The 20,620-nt window shown below is 52.1% G+C and overlaps 2 protein-coding genes across 2 annotated transcripts in view; one reads left to right on the forward strand and one right to left on the reverse strand.

Moving 5' to 3' along the window:
- Nucleotides 1–1,775: 1,775 nt before the first annotated feature.
- LOC137306345 (RDS/peripherin-like protein xRDS35) lies at nucleotides 1,776–7,017 on the reverse strand. Its single transcript, XM_067975498.1, has 3 exons — nucleotides 5,315–7,017; nucleotides 4,384–4,630; nucleotides 1,776–2,661 (listed from the first exon to the last, which is right to left on the reverse strand). The coding sequence occupies exons 1-3, from the start codon at nucleotides 5,893–5,895 to the stop codon at nucleotides 2,425–2,427; spliced, it is 1,065 nt and encodes a 354-aa protein (XP_067831599.1). The 5' UTR covers nucleotides 5,896–7,017; the 3' UTR covers nucleotides 1,776–2,424.
- A 12,748-nt stretch (nucleotides 7,018–19,765) lies between these two features.
- Nucleotides 19,766–20,620, forward strand: part of LOC137306325 (echinoderm microtubule-associated protein-like 3) — a 23,832-nt gene continuing 22,977 nt past the window's right edge. The window contains exon 1 of the mRNA XM_067975473.1: nucleotides 19,766–19,840. Within this exon, the coding sequence (XP_067831574.1) occupies nucleotides 19,766–19,840 (75 nt within the window). The remainder of the gene's footprint in view (nucleotides 19,841–20,620) is intronic.

Raw genomic sequence — 20,620 nt, forward strand, 5'->3', positions numbered from 1 at the left:
TGATGTGATCATGGTGAAAATGATGTGTGGCTCTTCTCTAAGGTTGCTAACTCTGATTGGACATTTTCCTGGAGGTTTCATCACATAGTTGGCCTCAGCACCAAGAGGGCTGCCAGCATGCGGGCGTCTGCACCCAGCACCTCTCAGCACTTGCAGAATTGGGGGACAGAGCCAGGGGGGTTATTCTGTGTTCAAACGAGAATTTTTTTTCTGAAGTGGGTGGCCCTTTTAAACAAATAAATTATTTTGTTTCTACGTTTCTAGCTGCAGCACGAGCAGGATACATATTCGACGGGGCTTGGGGAGGGCAGTTTATTGTTTCTCTGCTTTCGAACTTTGCCAATGTGCAAAGGCTTGTTCAGCAAGGTGAGGATTGGTGTCAGGACAGTGAGAGAGCTGCGGGTCAGGTATGAGCCCAGGCAAAGCAGATCCTGTCCACTAAGAGTTTAATCCAACCTGCAGAACCTCGAATTTCCACTATCGCTGTGTACAGCCTGCCCTTCACATAGGAACAGGAGGAGGCCATTCAGCCCCTCGAGCCTGTTCCGTCATTCATGTCGATCATGTATCTTAACTCCATTCACCTTGGTTCTGTAACCCTTAATCCCCTCACCCAACAAAAATCCATCAATCTCAGTTTTGAGATTTTCAATTGACCCCCAGCCTCAACAGCTTTTTGGGGAAGAGAGTTCCAGATTCCCACTCCCCTTTGTGTGAAGAAGTGCTTCCTGACATCACCCCTGAACGGCCTGGCTCTAATTTTAAGGTTCTGCCCCCTTGTTCTGGACTCCCCCCACCAGAGGAAATAGTTTCTCTCTATCGACCCGATCAAATCCTATAATCATAAACACCTCGATTAGATCACCCCTTAATCTTCTGCACTCGAGGGAATACAAGCCCAGTCTGTGCAACCTGTCCTCGTAATTTAACCCTTTTAGCCCCGGTATTATTCTGGTGAATCTGCACTGCACCCCCTCCAAGGCCAGTATATCCTTCCTGAGGTGCGGGGCCCTGAACTGAACCCAGTATCTCCAGGGGGGGGGTCTAACCAGAGCTTTATATAACTCACTGTCACAAAGAGGACGTTCGTCTTTGCTAGTTCATGGAATGATGTGGCACAGAAGGAGGCCCTCTGGCCCATAGTGCCTGTGCCGGCTCTCTGAAAAGCCAACAGTTCTGTTGTATTGCAGAAAAATACAAGAATCAAAGAAAATTCTCCTGATAAAACTAGCTAAAATATTCTGTGGATATTATTTTTTAGCCCAAATATTTCATTGCCACTCTCTCTGCCTAAAAATATTCTCCTCATCTCCCCCTCTGGTTCTTCAGCCGATTATCTTAAATCTGTGCCCTCCTTACCAATCCTCCTGCCACTGGAAACGGTTTCTCCTTAAATACATTACAACAGTCACTACACTTTAAAAGTACTTCATTGTCTTTGAAGCGCTTTGGGACGTCCCGAGCTCGTGAAAGGCACTATATAAACGCAAGTTCTTTCTTTCTTTTTATTTACTCTATCGAAACCCCTCATGATTTTGAACACCTCGATCAAATCTCCCCCTAACCTTCTGTGCTCTAAGGAGAACAATCCTGGCATCTCCAGTCACCATGTAACTGAAGTCCCTCTAGCTGGACCAGAGGTTGAGGGTTGGTGATGGTGGTAACTCACCCTCCATTTTTCCACTCAGTTATCTCCCCTAGTTCCTTTCTTCACTCTGAGAGACCCGTGTTTTATCCCAAAATGTTTTGATAAATAAGATTCTTAATATTTGGAGGACCTCTGATCAGATCTTTATTTCAGGATTGCCTTTCCTGCTTTGGCTTATCAAGTTATGGCTACAGTACACAGTTTGGCAGCACACCTACAGAAAATCTAATACAGAGTTAACACCGCACAAAGTCCCATCCTTGGAAACTTTTCCTTCTTGATCCTTTCACCCATTTTCTCAGGCTGAGGGAAGCCATTTTAGTTGTGCCACTGATCCTCCAGGCAGCCATTTTGAATGTCTGAAAAGGCCTCAGCCCCTTTTCTGAGGGTGTTTCCCATCATCTTAGGTGTAGGTTTGAAACCAGGACCCAGTGGTGAAAGGCCAGTGCTAACTGACTGCAATACTCAGTGCCCAGGTAGAGTTTAATGTTAATAAAAGCTTATGTGAGGGAAGAGTCTGTCTTTGGGAAGTGAGGCCCTGTGCATTTGCCTGAGGCAGGGGGCCATGGTTGGGCGGAGGGCTGCTACGGTTAAGTGTCACTGAGCCCCCGAGCAGTGAGCGGGTCGTGGGGGGGTGGGGGGCAACGCTGGGTGAAGGTACAGTACTGCATGAAATGAAATGAAGAAGATTCGACATTAAACATCAGCTAAGTCTGATAGTTGCCTCTGTAACTCGCGATACTCAGGCCAAAGCTCCTTCTGGTTGGAAAAAATGTCTATTTAGCCGGGGCCGTTGTCGCCTCGGTTACTGCCGTTGTTGCCTCGGTTACCGCTGGCTCCGTCTGCACCTGGTTAAAGGAGAAGAATGACTTCACCACCTGGACAATGGCACATACTGTCTCCATCGGCCCTTTTTCCAGCAGGTACCCCTCGGAGTCGCACTGGGGATCCTCCTGTCCCACCACAGCCTCTGTCGCTATGGTCAAGTAGCGCAGTCCAATCAACACACCGAGCTACACACACAAAATAAACAAGAACCCAGGTCAGAGCTTCACAACTCAGGAATAATCTACCTCTCATCATTGGGCCAGATTGGGGATGCATTGGGTTAGGCTTGGAGGTAACTCTGTGTCCTGGTTTGATAATTGGTTGGGATGTAGGAGACAGAGAGTAGGGATTGGCGCGATGTGACGTGTGGTGTTCCCCAGGGATCTGTTCTGGGCCCTCAGCTTTTCACCATATACACTTGGAGTTACTGTGCACAGTTCTGGTCACCATTTACACTTGGAGTTACGGTGCACAGTTCTGGTCACCATATACACTTGGAGTTACTGTGCACAGTTCTGGTCACCATTTACACTTGGAGTTACTGTGCACAGTTCTGGTCACCATATACACTTGGAGTTACGGTGCACAGTTCTGGTCACCATATACACTTGGAGTTACTGTGCACAGTTCTGGTCACCATATACACTTGGAGTTACTGTGCACAGTTCTGGTCACCATATACACTTGGAGTTACTGTGCACAGTTCTGGTCACCATATACACTTGGAGTTACTGTGCACAGTTCTGGTCACCATATACACTTGGAGTTACTGTGCACAGTTCTGGTCACCATATACACTTGGAGTTACGGTGCACAGTTCTGGTCACCATATACACTTGGAGTTACGGTGCACAGTTCTGGTCACCATATACATTTGGAGTTACTGTGCACAGTTCTGGTCACCATATACACTTGGAGTTACTGTGCACAGTTCTGGTCACCATATACACTTGGAGTTACGGTGCACAGTTCTGGTCACCATATTACAAAAAGGCACTGGAGAAGGTGCAAATAAAATTCACGAGGATGATACCAGAACTGAGAGTTTATACTCATCAGGAAAGGCTGAACAGGCTGGGGCTCTTTTCTCTAGAAAAGAGAAGGCTGAGAGATGACCTGATAGAGGTCTTTAAAATTATGACAGGGTTTGATAGGGTAGACGTAGAGAAGATGTTTCTACTCTGTAAAAGGAAGGATTTGGATCTGTAACCTTTAGAGGGTGCAGGAGTGTAGCAGACTTGTAATCCAGAGAACGTGAGTTCAAATCGCACCGTGGGAGTTGGAGAATTTGATTTCAGTTTGAAAAATCTAGAAATAAAAAGCTGGTCTCAGTAAAAGTGACCATGAAGCTGTCGGATTGTCGTAAAAACCCAACTGGTTCACTAACGTGAAGGAAACCTGCCGTCCTTACCCAGTCTGGCCTGTATGTGACTTCAGTCCCCGCACCAACGCAGTTGGCTCTGAAGTGGCCTAGCAAGCTCCTCGGTCGGGGCAACTAGGGGATGGTCAAACACCAGCCTTGCCCACATCCCGAGAATGAATAAAGAAAAATCCAAAGGTTGATTTGATGATAGGTTGTGATCAAGCAATGAAATGGGGGGAGAGTTGTCCCAACCCATCCCACTGATGAATGAAGTCTCTTCATTTGGCTGGTGGGTGCGTGCACACAGCCACGGAAAGAAGGGCCACGATTTAACTCCTGACTGTTTCCCGTTCTCACCCCGGCTGTCAGCGGGAGGTATGAGGAGGAGATGGGCAACGAGAGAGCAAGTCATCCAGTGATGGTCCCCATGCCCCCTCCTACCAGCTGAGATTGGGAGATAGCCCCTCGCTCACACTCCCAACCCCAGAACTCAAAGGAAAAATGCTCCGTCTCGGGAGATGGACAAGTAGCGGAGGGTCCTCACCTGCGTGACGTAACAGAGCAGCACGCTTGTTCCGATGGTCGCCATCATACCCGTGTAGTAGCTGAGCAGAGCCTCTCGACATCCCACCATCCAGAGGTTGAGCTCCTCGGTCTGGACCTCGTAGTTGTAGTGAACGGAGTTGTTGGTGATTTGACGCTGGATGCAGGGCCGAGGGGAGTTGGGGTTGCAGCAGCTGAAGGGGACGCCGTCAATCAGGTACCTGCCGTCCATGTTGCTCTTAATACGACTGAAAGCACATCAAGAAGAGTCAGATCACATGGAGGGAGGGGTTATTCATACTGAATCCTGAACATAGGAACAGGAGGAAGCCATTCAGCCCCTCGAGCCTGCTCCGCCATTCAATTAAATCATGGCTGATTGGTATCTTAACTCTATCCAACTTTGCTCCATATCCCTTAATACCCTTACCTAACGATGCATTTAAGGGGAAGCTAGATAAACACATGAGGAAGAAAGGAATAGATGGATATGCTGATAGGGTGAGATGAAGAGGGAGGGGGCTTGTGTGGAGCATAAACACCGGCATAGACCAGTTGGGCCGAATGGCCTATTTCTGTGCTGTACATTCTATGTAATAAAAATCTATCAATCTCAGATTTGAAATTTCCAATTGACCCTCAGCCTCAACAGCTTTTTGGGGGAGAGAGTTCCAGATTTCCACTCCCCTTTGTGTGAAGAAGTGCTTCCTGACATCACCCCTGAAAGGGCAGGCTCTAATTTTAAGGTTCTGCCCCCTTGTTCTGAACTCCCTCCACCAGAGGAAATAGTTTGTCTCTATCTACCCGATCAAATCCTTTAATCACCTCACTTAGATCACCTCTTAATCTTCTACACTCGAGGGAATACAGCAAGGGAGGAAAGGCAGGAACAAATTGGCCCAAAAGGAGTCAGGCCACCAAGAAGTACTTACTCCCTCACTTCCTTGGTGTTGAAGTCCAGGTATCTGTTACTGATCCACTGCACCTCGAACCAGTCCTTGTAGTTGTTGTTTCCGCAGCACTGGAACTCCATCTGGATGCGGTCTATAGTCGACTTCTGGTAGCACCTGCCCGGCGTGTCCGTGTCCTTGTAGAAACGGATTCCATTCCTCAGGCCGATCTTCAGGGAGGCATCCAGGTTGCCCCTCATGAAGTAGCTCAAGAGTGAGGCAAAGAGCATGAGGAAGGTGAAGAGGAAGGAGCAGACCAGGTAGGGTTCCACGTAACCCTTCCATGGGGGGAACTTGGCCAGGTCCAGAGAGTCGTTGCATATTTTGACCCCGACAAAATTGATGACCGCGGACAGAAGCCCCACCAAGATAAGGGTGTTGGGAACAAGATGGATGTCAGTGTTGTCCATCACCTCACTGCGCCTCTTGAGTTCGCACTTGAGGTAGATTCCCAACGCGAAGGTGAGGACACCCGCAAGGACCGTGAACCAGCAGAGCATCCATAGGGATTGCGCTAACTGCGCCCGCTTTTGGAAAGTGAATTTTGTTTTGAACAGGACCATGTCTGTGTCGGCCTGCGCCAATGGAACAACCTACGGTCTCGGTCTCGCTCTCTCTCTCTCTCTCTCTCCACAGAAAGGGGAAGGGGGGGGGCGGGGAAGAGAGGTTTGGAGTACAATCAAATCAGATAGGCTCGAGTGTTGCAGCCCTAACCTGCCCTTCCATCGCTGAGCTGTATGTGTCCTGCAGGGAGTTGAGATGGATCGAGACAGAAAGGCTTAACCTAATCCCCCAAATACCAGGGTGTAAAGCTCTGACTTAGAACCAGCGGCCCACCAATAAAAACAGAGATAATTGTCCAAATCAGCAACTCGAGTGTCTCAATGTCACCTGTGAGGCAGCTTAATCAGAGCTTATAATTCTTTAATAGCTCTGATGTAGAGCTGTAATATCCAGTGGCCTCTATCTGTGCCCCGGCTCATGTGTGTGAACGGGTGTTGTTAAAGAGGGTTTGGCAGTGTGGTGGGTACGGCACTGGACAAGCCACCCAGAGATTGAGGGTTCATAATCCCACCGGGGCAAGATGTGAAGTCGATAAATCGGGTAATTTGTTGCCTGGTACCAGGAAAATGACCGTGAAGCTGTCGGATTGTCATAAAAACCCAACTGGTTCACAAACGTCCTTGAGCGGAAGGAAAGCTGGTGTCCTTTCCTGGTCTAGGCCTACACGTGACTCCAGTCCCACACTTGTGTGGTTCACTCTTAATGTCCTCTGAAGTGGCCAAGCAAGCTACCCGGTTGTAAAAACAAACCGCTATGAAGGAAAGAAAGCTCCCCATCACCTCCTGAGGGCAACTAGGAATGGGCAATAAATGCCGGCCTTACCCGAGAATGAATAAATAAAACATGTCAGGCTGTGCCCCAGACAACAGGGCAAAAGAAAGAAAGAACTCCCATTTCTACAGCGCCTTTCACCACCTCAGGACGTCCCAGAGCGCTTCACAGGCAATTAAGTACTTTTTTTGAAGTGTAGTCACTGTTGTAATGTAGGAAACGGGGCAGCCAATGTGCGCACAGCAAGATCCCACAACCAGCAATGTGATAATGATCGGATAATCTGCCCTCTCAGGTGGATGTAAAAGATCCCACGGCACTATTGGATGAAGAGCAGGGGAGTCCTGGCCAATATTTACCCCTCAACCAACATCACTAAAAACAGATTATCCGGTCATTATCACATTGCTGTTTGTGGGATCTTGCTGTGCACAAATTGGCTGCTGCGTTTCCTACATTACAACTTCAAAAGTATATCATTGGCTGTAAAACGCTTTGGGATGTCCTGAGGTCGTGAAGGACGCGATATAAATGCAAGATCTTTCTTATCTAAAGAGAAGCAAACATTTTAACTTAATTTCTGCTCTTTTAATTGAAATTGATACCTTTTCCACCAGTAGGTGTCACTGCTGCACTTTATATATAAATATAATTCAGTCTCCGTGGTGGTGAGTGAGATATTGCAATCAGGAGCTCGGCCCAGTACTGTTCTACCTGTCAGCATAAGCCAGATCAAGGGTCTGTTTGGTTAGATGTTAAAACTGTCTTGACAGGATTGTTGGTTGTTTGAAGAATCCTTCAGGTCATTCTACACTGGCTATCATTATAATCAGCCAACAACAGAATGAAGTCCCAAAACACTTTACAGCCAATTAAGTATTTTCGGGGTGTATTCACTGCTGTAATGTAGGAAAGGCAACAACCAATTTGCACACAGCAAGATCCCACAGCCAGCTAAATGACCAGATTATCTGTTTTAGTGATAAATATTCACCAGGACACCTCCCCTGCTCTTCATGCAGAAGCAGCCGTGGGATCTTTTACATCCACCTGAGAGGGCGGACAGGGCTCTCGTTTAATGTCTCATCCGAAAGACGGCCCCTCCGACAGTGCGGCACTCCCTCATCACGAGTATCGGCCTGGATTACTCAAGACTCTGACCTTCCTTGGGTTAGAGAGCTACCCGTTGAGATACAGCCAACCTGTGTACAACAGAGACGGTGTCTTGTCTGTTTTAGGTGTGGGCATTTGCAGTAAACCTGTCACACACTGGGAGGGTCCCTGTCTAATATTAAGAGAGGGACTTATTTCTTTTGTGTCCCCAGATCTTTAAAGGAAGTTGCATTTTGATTGTAATTATTCATTCTCTCTCTCTCTCTCTTCTCTTTTATGCTCTGATGTTGTGACAGAAACCAATGACACCATGGCCCTGATTGGTTAATGGTGGTCCAGTGGCATTTGTCATTGAGTCATGTGACTCTCTCTCTCGTATACCATATCCCGTAATAAGGATTAGAAAATGTCTGAGTGATGTCACATGACTGGCACCATTAGATTGCATGTTCAATCTAACCTGTCATCTGAGGAATGAGCACTCAGCACTGCACAACCAAGTGACGTTACTGTATAATGCTGGATGGAATCTGCAATAATTATAGGAGACTAGCTACAGTGGATTATGACATTAGGCTTCAGCTCTTGGGGCCAGATTCCTAACCAACCGCAGACTGATGGGATGAAAGTCTCATCTCTCTGCAACAATCATATGTGAAATGAGTTTGGTCTCAAACTAGTTGCTAATGGATCCGATTCCTCAGCATCAAACATCCACGATCGGCACCAGTCTCACTCAGAGTGTCTGTGGGGGCGTGCAAGGGCCACACTGGTGCAGTAGGGAACGACCATCTGAGGCAGCTCATTGGGACACAACAGAGAGAGCTTACCAGTGAACCCATGCTGTACCTGCCCTGGGAGTGTCTGATGGGACAGTGTTTTTTTTTATTCGTTCACGGGATGTGGGCGTCGCTGGCAAGGCCGGCATTTATTGCCCATCCCTAATTGCCCTCGAGAAGGTGGTGGTGAGCCGCCTTCTTGAACCGCTGCAGTCCGTGTGGTGACGGTTCTCCCACAGTGCTGTTAGGAAGGGAGTTCCAGGATTTTGACCCAGCGACAATGAAGGAACGGCGATATATTTCCAAGTCGGGATGGTGTGTGACTTGGAGGGGAACGTGCAGGTGGTGTTGTTCCCATGCGCCTGCTGCCCTTGTCCTTCTAGGTGGTAGAGGTCGCGGGTTTGGGAGGTGCTGTCGAAGAAGCCTTGGCGAGTTGCTGCAGTGCATCCTGTGGATGGTGCACACTGCAGCCACAGTGCGCCGGTGGTGAAGGGAGTGAATGTTTAGGGTGGTGGATGGGGTGCCAATCAAGCGGGCTGCTTTATCTTGGATGGTGTCGAGCTTCTTGAGTGTTGTTGGAGCTGCACTCATCCAGGCAAGTGGAGAGTATTCCATCACACTCCTGACTTGTGCCTTGTAGATGGTGGAAAGGCTTTGGGGAGTCAGGAGGTGAGTCACTCGCCGCAGAATACCCAGCCTCTGACCTGCTCTCGTAGCCACAGTATTTATATGGCTGGTCCAGTTAAGTTTCTGGTCAATGGTGACCCCCAGGATGTTGATGGTGGGGGATTCGGCGATGGTAATGCCGTTGAATGTCATGGGGAGGTGGTTAGACTCTCTCTTGTTGGAGATGGTCATTGCCTGGCACTTATCTGGCGCGAATGTTACTTGCCACTTATCAGCCCAAGCCTGGATGTTGTCCAGGTCTTGCTGCATGCGGGCTCGGACTGCTTCATTATCTGAGGGGTTGCGAATGGAACTGAACACTGTGCAGTCATCAGCGAACATCCCCATTTCTGACCTTATGATGGAGGGAAGGTCATTGATGAAGCAGCTGAAGATGGTTGGGCCTAGGACACTGCCCTGAGGAACTCCTGCAGCAATGCCCTGGGGCTGAGATGCTTGGCCTCCAACAACCACTACCATCTTCCTTTGTGCTAGGTATGACTCCAGCCACTGGAGAGTTTTCCCCCTGATTCCCATTGACTTCAATTTTACTAGGGCTCCTTGGTGCCACACTCGGTCAAATGCTGCCTTGATGTCAAGGGCAGTCACTCTCACCTCACCTCTGGAATTCAGCTCTTTTGTCCATGTTTGGACCAAGGCTGTAATGAGGTCTGGAGCCGAGTGGTCCTGGCGGAACCCAAACTGAGCATCGGTGAGCAGGTTATTGGTGAGTAAGTGCCGCTTGATAGCACTGTCGACGACACCTTCCATCACTTTGCTGATGATTGAGAGTAGACTGATGGGGTGGTAATTGGCCGGATTGGATTTGTCCTGCTTTTTGTGGACAGGACATACCTGGGCAATTTTCCACATTGTCGGGTGGATGCCAGTGTTGTAGCTGTGCTGGAACAGCTTGGCTAGAGGCGCAGCTAGTTCTGGAGCACAAGTCTTCAGCACTACAGCTGGGATGTTGTCGGGGCCCATAGCCTTTGCTGTATCCAGTGCACTCAGCCGTTTCTTGATATCACGTGGAGTGAATCGAATTGGCCGAAGACTGGCTTCCGTGATGGTGGGGATATCGGGAGGAGGCTGAGATGGATTATCCACTCGGCACTTCTGGCTGAAGATGGTTGCAAACGCTTCAGCCTTGTCTTTTGCACTCACGTGCTGGACTCCGCCGTCATTGAGGATGGGGATGTTTGCAGAGCCTCCTCCTCCCGTTAGTTGTTTAATTGTCCACCACCATTCACGACTGGATGTGGCAGGACTGCAGAGCTTTGATCTGATCCGTTGGTTGTGGAATCGCTTAGCTCTGTCTATAGCATGTTGCTTCCGCTGTTTAGCATGCATGTAGTCCTGAGTTGTAGCTTCACCAGGTTGGCACCTCATTTTTAGGTACGCCTGGTGCTGCTCTTCTACACTCCTCATTGAACCAGGGTTGATCCCCTGGCTTGTTGGTAATGGTAGAGTGAGGAATATGCCGGGCCATGAGGTTACAGATTGTGCTGGAATACAATTCTGCTGCTGCTGATGGCCCACAGCGCCTCATGGATGCCCAGTTTTGAGCTGCTAGATCTGTTCTGAATCTATCCCATTTAGCACGGTGGTAGTGCCACACAACACGTTGGATGGTGTCCTCAGTGCGAAGACGGGATTTCATCTCCACGAGGACTGTGCGGTGGTCACTCCTACCAATACTGTCATGGACAGATGCATTTGCGACAGGTAGATTGGTGAGGACGAGGTCAAGTAAGTTTTTCCCTCGTGTTGGTTCGCTCACCACCTGCTGCAGGCCCAGTCTAGCAGCTATGTCCTTCAGGACTCGGCCAGCTCGGTCAGTAGTGGTGCTACCGAGCCACTCTTGGTGATGGACATTGAAGTCCCCCACCCAGAGTACATTTTGTGCCCTTGCTACCCTCAGTGCTTCCTCCAAGTGGTGTTCAACATGGAGGAGGACTGATTCATCAGCTGAGGGAGGACGGTAGGTGGTAATCAGCAGGAGGTTTCCTTGCCCATGTTTGACCTGATGCCATGAGATTTCATGGGGTCCAGAGTCAATGTTGAGGACTCCCAGGGCCACTCCCTCCTGACTGTATATCACTGTCCCGCCACCTCTGGTGGGTCTGTCCTGCCGGTGGGACAGGACATACCCAGGGATGGTGATGGAAGAGTCTGGGACGTTGGCTGAAAGATATGATTCTGTGAGTATGGCTATGTCAGGCTGTTGCTTGACTAGTCTGTGGGACAGCTCTCCCAATTTTGGCACAAGTCCCCAGATGTTAGTAAGGAGGACCTTGCAGGGTCGACTGGGCTTGGTGTTTTGCCGTTGTCGTGTCCGGTGCCTCGTGGTCCGATGCCGGGTGGTCCATCCGGTTTTATTCTTATTATGACTTTTCGTAGCGAGATTTTACAACTGAGTGGCTTGCTAGGCCATTTCAGAGGGTGATTAAGAATCAACCACATTGCTGTGGGTCTGGAGTCACATATAGGCCAGACCGGGTAAGGGCGGCAGGCCCAAGGCATTTCACAGGAATGTGATTCATCAAAAAGGACATTAGTGAACCAGATGGGTTTTTACGACAATCCGGTAGTTTCATGGCCATCATTACTGATACTAGTATTTTAATTCCAGATTTTTATTTAATTAATTGAATTTAATTAATTAATTAATTGAATTTAATTAATTAATTAATTGAATTTAAATTCACCAGCTGCCGTGGCGGGATTTTGAACTCATGACTCTGGATTTTAGTCCAGGCCTCTGGATTACTAGCCCAGTAACATAACCACTATGCTACCGTACCTGCATAGTGGTTATGTTACTGGGCTAGTAATCCAGAGGCCTGGACTAAAATCCAGAGTCATGAGTGTAGAGGGAGCTTTACTCTGTATCTAACCCGTGCTGTACCTGCTCTGGGAGTGTTTGATGGGACAGTGTAGAGGGAGCTTTACTCTGTATCTAACCCGTACTGTACCTGCTCTGGGAGTGTTTGATGGGACAGTGTAGAGGGAGCTTTACTCTGTATCTAACCCGTGCTGTACCTGCCCTGGGAGTGTTTGATGGGACAGTGTAGAGGGAGCTTTACTCTGTATCTAACCCTGTACCTGCCCTGGGAGTGTTTGATGGGACAGTGTAGAGCGATGGAGGCTGATTTTAACACTCCTGATATTATTCCCTGTAGAAGTGATGGGTGAGCTGGAGCTCTGTGCACCAGGCAGCAGGTCCTCAGATGCTGAAACACTCGTAAACAAATAACTCTTGTACTTCATTGCCTGTAAATCACTTTGGGACCTGAGGCCATGAAAGATGCTGTATAAATACAAGTTCGCTCTTGCTTAGTAAGTAGCTGGACGACCTGAATGCTGCCCGAGGTTTGAGACGCTGCATTTTCCTCCTTCCTGGATCTTAACAGTAACAACGTGCATTTATACAGCGCCTTTAAAATGGTAAAACAGCCCAAGGCATTTCACAGGAATGTGATTCATCAAAATTTGACACCGAGCCACATAAGGAGATATTTGGACAGGTGACCAAAAGCTTGGTCAAAGAGTCAAAGAGGGAGGTTTTAAGGAGCGTCTTAAAGGAGGAGAGAGAGGCGGAGAGGTTTAGGGAGGGAATTCCAGAGCTTAGCGCCCAGGCAGCTGAAGGCACGGCCGCCAATGGTGGAGCGATGGGAATTGGAGGAGCGCAGAGATCTCGGAGGGTTGTGGGGCTGGAAGGTGTCGGGAGGGGCGAGGCCAATCTTTGTCTGATTTACGCTCCTGTGAAATGCCTTGGAACGTTTCCATTGATGTTTTGCCAAAGGGCCGTTCTCTTGTGTGGCACAAAAATATTTTCCACTCCACCCACTCACATGCCTTTCTAAATCCCGGGAAAGTACGAGATCTGACGGGTTCGATTCTGTTTTTGGGATAACAGTCCCAGGGGTTAAAGAGGCCGTGGTCTTTATGGGTGTTTCTGTGTCAGTTCGGCAAACTGATGGTAATCTCACCCTTGACCCCAATAACACCAGCAAAGGATTTGCAAATTCTGCTGCCTTGCTCTATAACTCCAAGTCCCAGCCCACACGAGATGTTCACAATACCCTTCTCACAACCCCATCTCACCTCTAGCAGAATGGGCAGAGGAGCTCAACTCCCCAATCTCAACCAACCAACACAATGGGCAGTTAAAGGAAGGACTCCCATTTCTACAGCACTTTTCTTGACCTCAGGACGTCCCAGAGCGTTTACAGCCAATGAAGTACTTTTTGTTTTGAAGTGTAGTCACTGTTGTAATGTAGGAAACGCTGCAGCCAATTTACGCACAGCAAGATCCCACAAACAGCAATGTGATAATGACCGGATCATCTGTTTTGCGTGATGTTGGTTGAGGGATAAATATTGGCCCCAGGACACCGGGGAGAACTCCCCCTGCTCTTCTTCCAATAGTGGCCGTGGGATCTTTTACATCCACCTGAGAGGGGCAGACAGGAACTTGGTTTAACGTCTCATCTGAAAGACGGCACCTCTGACAGTGCAGCGCTCCCTCAGTACCGACCCTCCGACAGTGCGGCGCTCCCTCAGTACCGACCCTCCGACAGTGCGGCGCTCCCTCAGTACCGACCCTCCGACATTGCGGCGCTCCCTCAGTACTGACCCTCCGACAGTGCGGCGCTCCCTCAGTACTGACCCTCCGACAGTGCGGCGCTCCCTCAGTACTGACCCTCCGACAGTGCGGCGCTCCCTCAGTACTGACCCTCCGACAGTGCGGCGCTCCCTCAGTACTGACCCTCCGACAGTGCGGCGCTCCCTCAGTACTGACCCTCCGACAGTGCGGCGCTCCCTCAGTACTGACCCTCCGACAGTGCGGCGCTCCCTCAGTACTGACCCTCCGACAGTGCGGCGCTCCCTCAGTACTGACCCTCCGACAGTGCGGCGCTCCCTCAGCACCGACCCTCCGACAGTGCGGCGCTCCCTCAGTACCGACCCTCCGACAGTGCGGCGCTCCCTCAGTACCGACCCTCCGACAGTGCGGCGCTCCCTCAGTACCGACCCTCCGACAGTGCGGCGCTCCCTCAGTACCGACCCTCCGACAGTGCGGCGCTCCCTCAGTACCGACCCTCCGACAGTGCGGCGCTCCCTCAGTACCGACCCTCCGACAGTGCGGCGCTCCCTCAGTACCGACCCTCCGACAGTGCGGCGCTCCCTCAGTACCGACCCTCCGACAGTGCGGCGCTCCCTCAGTACCGACCCTCCGACAGTGCGGCGCTCCCTCAGTACCGACCCTCCGACAGTGCGGCGCTCCCTCAGTACCGACCCTCCGACAGTGCGGCGCTCCCTCAGTACTGACCCTCCGACAGTGCGGCGCTCCCTCAGTACTGACCCTCCGACAGTGCGGCGCTCCCTCAGTACTGACCCTCCGACAGTGCGGCGCTCCCTCAGCACCGACCCTCCGACAGTGCGGCGCTCCCTCAGCACCGACCCTCCGACAGTGCGGCGCTCCCTCAGCACCGACTCTCCGACAGTGCGGCGCTCCCTCAGCACCGACCCTCCGACAGTGCGGCGCTCCGACAGTGCGGCGCTCCGACAGTGCGGCGCTCCCTCAGTACCGACCCTCCGACAGTGCGGCGCTCCCTCAGTACCGACCCTCCGACAGTGCGGCGCTCCCTCAGTACCGACCCTCCGACAGTGCGGCGCTCCCTCAGTACCGACCCTCCGACAGTGCGGCGCTCCCTCAGTACCGACCCTCCGACAGTGCGGCGCTCCCTCAGTACCGACCCTCCGACAGTGCAGCGCTCCCTCAGTACCGACCCTCCGACAGTGCAGCGCTCCCTCAGTACTGACCCTCCGACAGTGCGGCGCTCCCTCAGTACTGACCCTCCGACAGTGCGGCGCTCCCTCAGCACTGACCCTCCGACAGTGCAGCGCTCCCTCAGTACTGACCCTCCGACAGTGCGGCGCTCCCGCAGTACTGACCCTCCGACAGTGCAGCACTCCCTCAGTACTGACCCTCCGACAGTGCGGCGCTCCCGCAGTACTGACCCTCCGACAGTGCGGCGCTCCCTCAGCACTGACCCTCCGACAGTGCAGCGCTCCCTCAGTACTGACCCTCCGACAGTGCGGCGCTCCCTCAGTACTGACCCTCCGACAGTGCGGCGCTCCCTCAGTACTGACCCTCCGACAGTGCAGCGCTCCCTCAGTACTGACCCTCCGACAGGGCAGCGCTCCCTCAGTACTGACCCTCCGACAGTGCAGCGCTCCCTCAGTACTGACCCTCCGACAGGGCAGCGCTCCCTCAGTACCGACCCTCCGACAGTGCGGCGCTCCCTCAGTACCGACCCTCCGACAGTGCGGCGCTCCCTCAGTACTGACCCTCCGACAGTGCAGCGCTCCCTCAGTACCGACCCTCCGACAGTGCAGCGCTCCCTCAGTACCGACCCTCCGACAGTGCGGCGCTCCCTCAGTACTGACCCTCCGACAGTGCGGCGCTCCCTCAGCACTGACCCTCCGACAGTGCAGCGCTCCCTCAGTACTGACCCTCCGACAGTGCGGCGCTCCCGCAGTACTGACCCTCCGACAGTGCAGCACTCCCTCAGTACTGACCCTCCGACAGTGCGGCGCTCCCGCAGTACTGACCCTCCGACAGTGCGGCGCTCCCTCAGCACTGACCCTCCGACAGTGCGGCGCTCCCTCAGTACTGACCCTCCGACAGTGCGGCGCTCCCTCAGTACTGACCCTCCGACAGTGCAGCGCTCCCTCAGTACTGACCCTCCGACAGTGCAGCGCTCCCTCAGTACTGGCCCTCCGACAGTGCAGCGCTCCCTCAGTACTGACCCTCCGACAGTGCGGCGCTCCCTCAGTACTGACCCTCCGACAGTGCAGCGCTCCCTCAGTACTGACCCTCCGACAGTGCAGCGCTCCCTCAGTACTGACCCTCCGACAGTGCAGCGCTCCCTCAGTACTGCACTGTGGGGAGTGTCGGCCCGGATTACGGGACTCAATCTCTGGTTTGAAGCCAGGACTGTGTGACTCAGAGGAAGGAGTGATAGTGATCGGGCCAAGGTTCACAGCATTGAGGAAAGGTGAAAGGAGCAGGGTGAGGGTGAGGGTGAGGAGGAGGGTGAGGGTGAGGGTGAGGAGGAGGGTGAGGGTGAGGGTGAGGAGGAGGAGGAATGCGGCGCCTGTCACTTGAAAGCAGTCAGTGGGGAGAGGCGGTGTTTCCTCTCCTGCCTCTCTCTCTATCGCGGTGAATTTTTACTCCATTCTCTTTCATCCTGGTTGATTTTTTTTGGCTTGTATTTTTTTTCAGGAGTTATCACATGGCCCCCGAGCCGTGGCACTGATTGGCCGGCGGCGCGGTGCCTTTGATCAGTTTCCCCGGGATCTTGCTCTCCCCCCCCCCCCCCGGCTCCCCGAAAGGTGCAAATGTTGAGTGGCACCGACCCCCGGCTCCCAGCGAAAGAGGCTCCAGCCGCCGGACAAGAGTCCCGGGATGGATGGGTTCGCATCAAACAGTTTGGGTGAGTTTGGAAAGTTTGGGGAAACTTTTCTCCCCCGTGTAGTGTGCGAGGAAAGGGAGGGATTGAGAATGTGAAACAATCTCAGATTTGCATTCATTGCAAACTCCTGCATTTCTGACCCCTGCAGCGTTTTCATTCTCTCTGTCCCTTGGTAGAAATTCGCTTGTTGTGTTCCCCCTCCTCACCCCGTGCTGTTAAACTGCTTTCCGTGCCACAGATCCTTAATGTTAAACTAGAAAGCAGGAAGTGCTTTATTGGTTAGTTTTAATGGGTGGGTCAGGTTAAGTTATTTTTTAAGAAAGTGAATTAAGCAATAGCATTGAATCAAGAGTGAAGGGAGTATCTTACTCAATAGATTGGTCCTTATTTGTTTCACTGCCAGTCTTGGCCTCTCCCTCCCCCAATCCCCCTGCCCCCTGGGTCTCCGTGTTTGAGGTGTCAGCCGTGGCTCACTGGTCCCACTCTCTGAGTCCGAAGGCCATGGGTTTGAGCCCCCACTCCAGAGACATGAGCCCGTAATCCAGGCTGACACTCCCAGTGCAGTGCTGAGGGAGCGCCGCGCTGTCAGAGGGTCAGTACTGAGGGAGTGCTGCGCTGTCGGAGGGTCAGTACTGAGGGAGTGCTGCGCTGTCGGAGGGTCAGTACTGAGGGAGCGCTGCACTGTCGGAGGGTCAGTACTGAGGGAGTGCTGCACTGTCGGAGGGTCAGTACTGGGAGCGCTGCGCTGTCGGAGGGTCAGCACTGAGGGAGAGCTGCGCTGTCGGAGGGTCAGTACTGGGAGTGCTGCGCTGTCGGAGGGTCAGCACTGAGGGAGTGCTGCGCTGTCGGAGGGTCAGCACTGAGGGAGCGCTGCACTGTCGGAGGGTCAGCACTGAGGGAGCGCTGCGCTGTCGGAGGGTCAGTACTGAGGGAGCGCTGCGCTGTCGGAGGGTCAGCACTGAGGGAGCGCTGCGCTGTCGGAGGGTCAGTACTGAGGGAGCGCTGCGCTGTCGGAGGGTCAGCACTGAGGGAGCGCAGCGCTGTCGGAGGGTCAGCACTGAGGGAGCGCAGCGCTGTCGGAGGGTCAGCACTGAGGGAGCGCAGCGCTGTCGGAGGGTCAGCACTGAGGGAGCGCTGCACTGTCGGAGGGTCAGCACTGAGGGAGCGCTGCACTGTCGGAGGGTCAGTACTGAGGGAGTGCTGCGCTGTCGGAGGGTCAATACTGGGAGCGCTGCGCTGTCGGAGGGTCAGCACTGAGGGAGCGCTGCACTGTCGGAGGGTCAGCACTGAGGGAGCGCTGCGCTGTCGGAGGGTCAGTACTGAGGGAGCGCTGCGCTGTCGGAGGGTCAGCACTGAGGGAGCGCAGCGCTGTCGGAGGGTCAGCACTGAGGGAGCGCTGCACTGTCGGAGGGTCAGCACTGAGGGAGCGCTGCACTGTCGGAGGGTCAGTACTGAGGGAGCGCTGCACTGTCGGAGGGTCAATACTGGGAGCGCTGCGCTGTCGGAGGGTCAGTACTGAGGGAGCGCTGCACTGTCGGAGGGTCAATACTGAGGGAGTGCTGCACTGTCGGAGGGTCAGTACTGAGGGAGTGCTGCACTGTCGGAGGTGCCGTCTTTCGGATGAGACGTTGAACCGAGGCCCCGTCTGCCCCATCTCAGGTGGATGTAAAAGATCCCACGGCCACTATTGGAAGAAGAGCAGGGGGAGTTCTCCCCGGTGTCCTGGGGCCAATATTTATCCCTCAACCAACATCACTAAAAAATCCAGATGATCTGGTCATTATCACATTGCTGTTTGTGGGATCTTGCTGTGTGCAAAATGGCTGCCACATTTTCTACATTACAACAGTGACTACACTTCAAAACATTATTTCACTGGCTATAAAGCGCTTTGGGGTGTCCTGAGGCCATGAAAGGCACTGTAGAAAACGCGAGTGTTTCTTTAACCAGCTTGGTGAGTTTGTCGAACTTCACTGCACACTGGAAAAAACTAATGTTGAGGCAGTGAAGGTTTCGATTTGACAGCGAGGTGGAAATATGTGTGTCTGTGTGTGGTCTGTTGGCCTGTGGACTATCTCGTGCCTATTCATGCAATGGATATGTTTATTTAGTGTAATTTGCCTGCGCTTAACGTGTCATGCATGTTTTTAATGTAACCCGGAGAGCTGTCCGTGTGTCTGGTATGTGTTATGTTGTGACAGTTGTGTTGATCACCTGTCCATCCTTGGCCAAGAGGGGCTGACAGGTGTCCTCTTTATAACTGAGAGTTATCTCCATAAACTTCAGCTCATCCAAAACTTTGCTGCCCCCCCCCCCCGTATCCTCCCTCGCACCGAGTCCCGTTCACCTATCGCCCCCTGTGCTTGCTGACCTACATCGGCTCCCGCTTTGGGAACGCCTCGATTTTAAAATTCTCATCCTTGTGTTCAAATCCCTCCATGGCCCCTCGCCCCCCCCCTCCCTATCTCTGTAACCCCCTCCAGTCCTACAACCCTCCGAGATCTCTGCGCTCCTCCAATTCCGGCCTCTTGCCCATCCCCGATTTCCATCGCCCCACCATTGGCGGCCGTGCCTTCAGCTGCCTGGGCCCTAAGCTCTGGAATTCCCTCCCTAAACCTCTCCGCCTCTCTCTCCTCCTTAAAACCTCCCTCTTTGACCAAGCTTTTGGTCACCTGTTCTAATCTCTCCTTATGTGGCTCGGTGTCAAATTTTGTTTGATAATCGCTCCAGTGAAGCGCCCTGGAACATTTTACTACATTAAAGGCACTATATAAATGCAAATTGTTGTTGAGTCACCTGTCACTGTTATAAAACCAGAAAATGCTGGAAACACTCAGCAGGTCAGAGGCAGCATCGGTGGAGAGAGAAACAGAGTTAATGTTTCAGATCAATGAGCTCTCGTCAGAACTGAGCGAAGTTTGAGATTTAACAGTTTTTAAGCAAATACAGAGCGAGGGGAGGGGGGCAGGGGGCAGGGTCTGTGATAGGGTGGAGGGCAGGAGTGATTAAATGGTGCAAGGCAAAAGGTGGTGTTAATGGGAGAAGTAAAGGAACAAGAGATGGGTCCAGAGGAGCTGTCACTGGCCAGCAGCAGAACCATTCCCAGCACCTGCTGTCTGAGAAATGGTCATGATGTGAAATTATTGAGATCAATGTTGAGTCCGGAAGGTTGTTGAGTTATGTTGAGTTACAGTTGTCTGCAGTTGAGTTAGAATTATAGAATCTTACAGCACAGGAGGCCACTCGGCCCCTCGTGCCTATGCCGGCTCTTTGAAAGAACTATTTAGTCTCACACCCCAGCTTTTTCCCCCGATACCCTGCAAATTAGTCCTCTTAAGGTTAGTCCTATGTACGGGGGAGGCTTGGGGCAGTGTTAATCAGTCCCGGGAGGTTTGATTTTGGGGAGGGGGGGATGGGAAACTGTCAGGGTGAGAAGCCGTGGATGTGAGGGACGTATAATCGGATGTGTGGAGTCTGACCTAAAGTGACCTGGGGATGTACTGGCCAGTTTGGCTGAGGGATGTGTCAGTCAGTCCCATGCTGACCAGTAGCAGTAGCTTTCCTTGTCTCCTGAGTGCGATGCCTCTGACCAGCGGAGAGACTCACGGGCACAGCACCTCTCCCCCACGTGTCCCATTTGACAATGCTTGTCCGCAGGCTATTTAACCATGGGGAGCATCGCTTGTGGGGGAGACCAGAACCAGGGGTCATAAATATAAGAGTCACTAATAAATCCAATAGGGAATTCAGGAGAAACTTCTTTACCCAGAGAGTGGTGAGAATGTGGAAGTCGCTCCCACAAGGAGTAGTTGAGGCAAATAGCAGAGATGGATTTAAGAGGAAGCTCGATAAACACATGAGAGAGAAAGGAATAGAAGGATATGCTGATAGGGTGAGATGGAGAGGGGAGGGAG

The sequence above is a fragment of the Heptranchias perlo genome, chromosome 43, assembly GCF_035084215.1.
Source record: "Heptranchias perlo isolate sHepPer1 chromosome 43, sHepPer1.hap1, whole genome shotgun sequence".
NCBI lineage: Eukaryota > Metazoa > Chordata > Chondrichthyes > Hexanchiformes > Hexanchidae > Heptranchias > Heptranchias perlo.

Bases quoted from the DNA above. Each gene is read 5' to 3' on its own strand.
- LOC137306345 (XM_067975498.1), bottom strand. From the start codon at position 5,895: ATGGTCCTGTTCAAAACAAAATTCACTTTCCAAAAGCGGGCGCAGTTA. The intron at 4,631-5,314 runs GTAAGTACTTCT...ATGTGCTTTCAG, and splicing joins AACACCAAGGAAGTGAGGGA to TCGTATTAAGAGCAACATGG. The intron at 2,662-4,383 runs GTGAGGACCCTC...TTGTGTGTGTAG, and splicing joins TGCTCTGTTACGTCACGCAG to CTCGGTGTGTTGATTGGACT.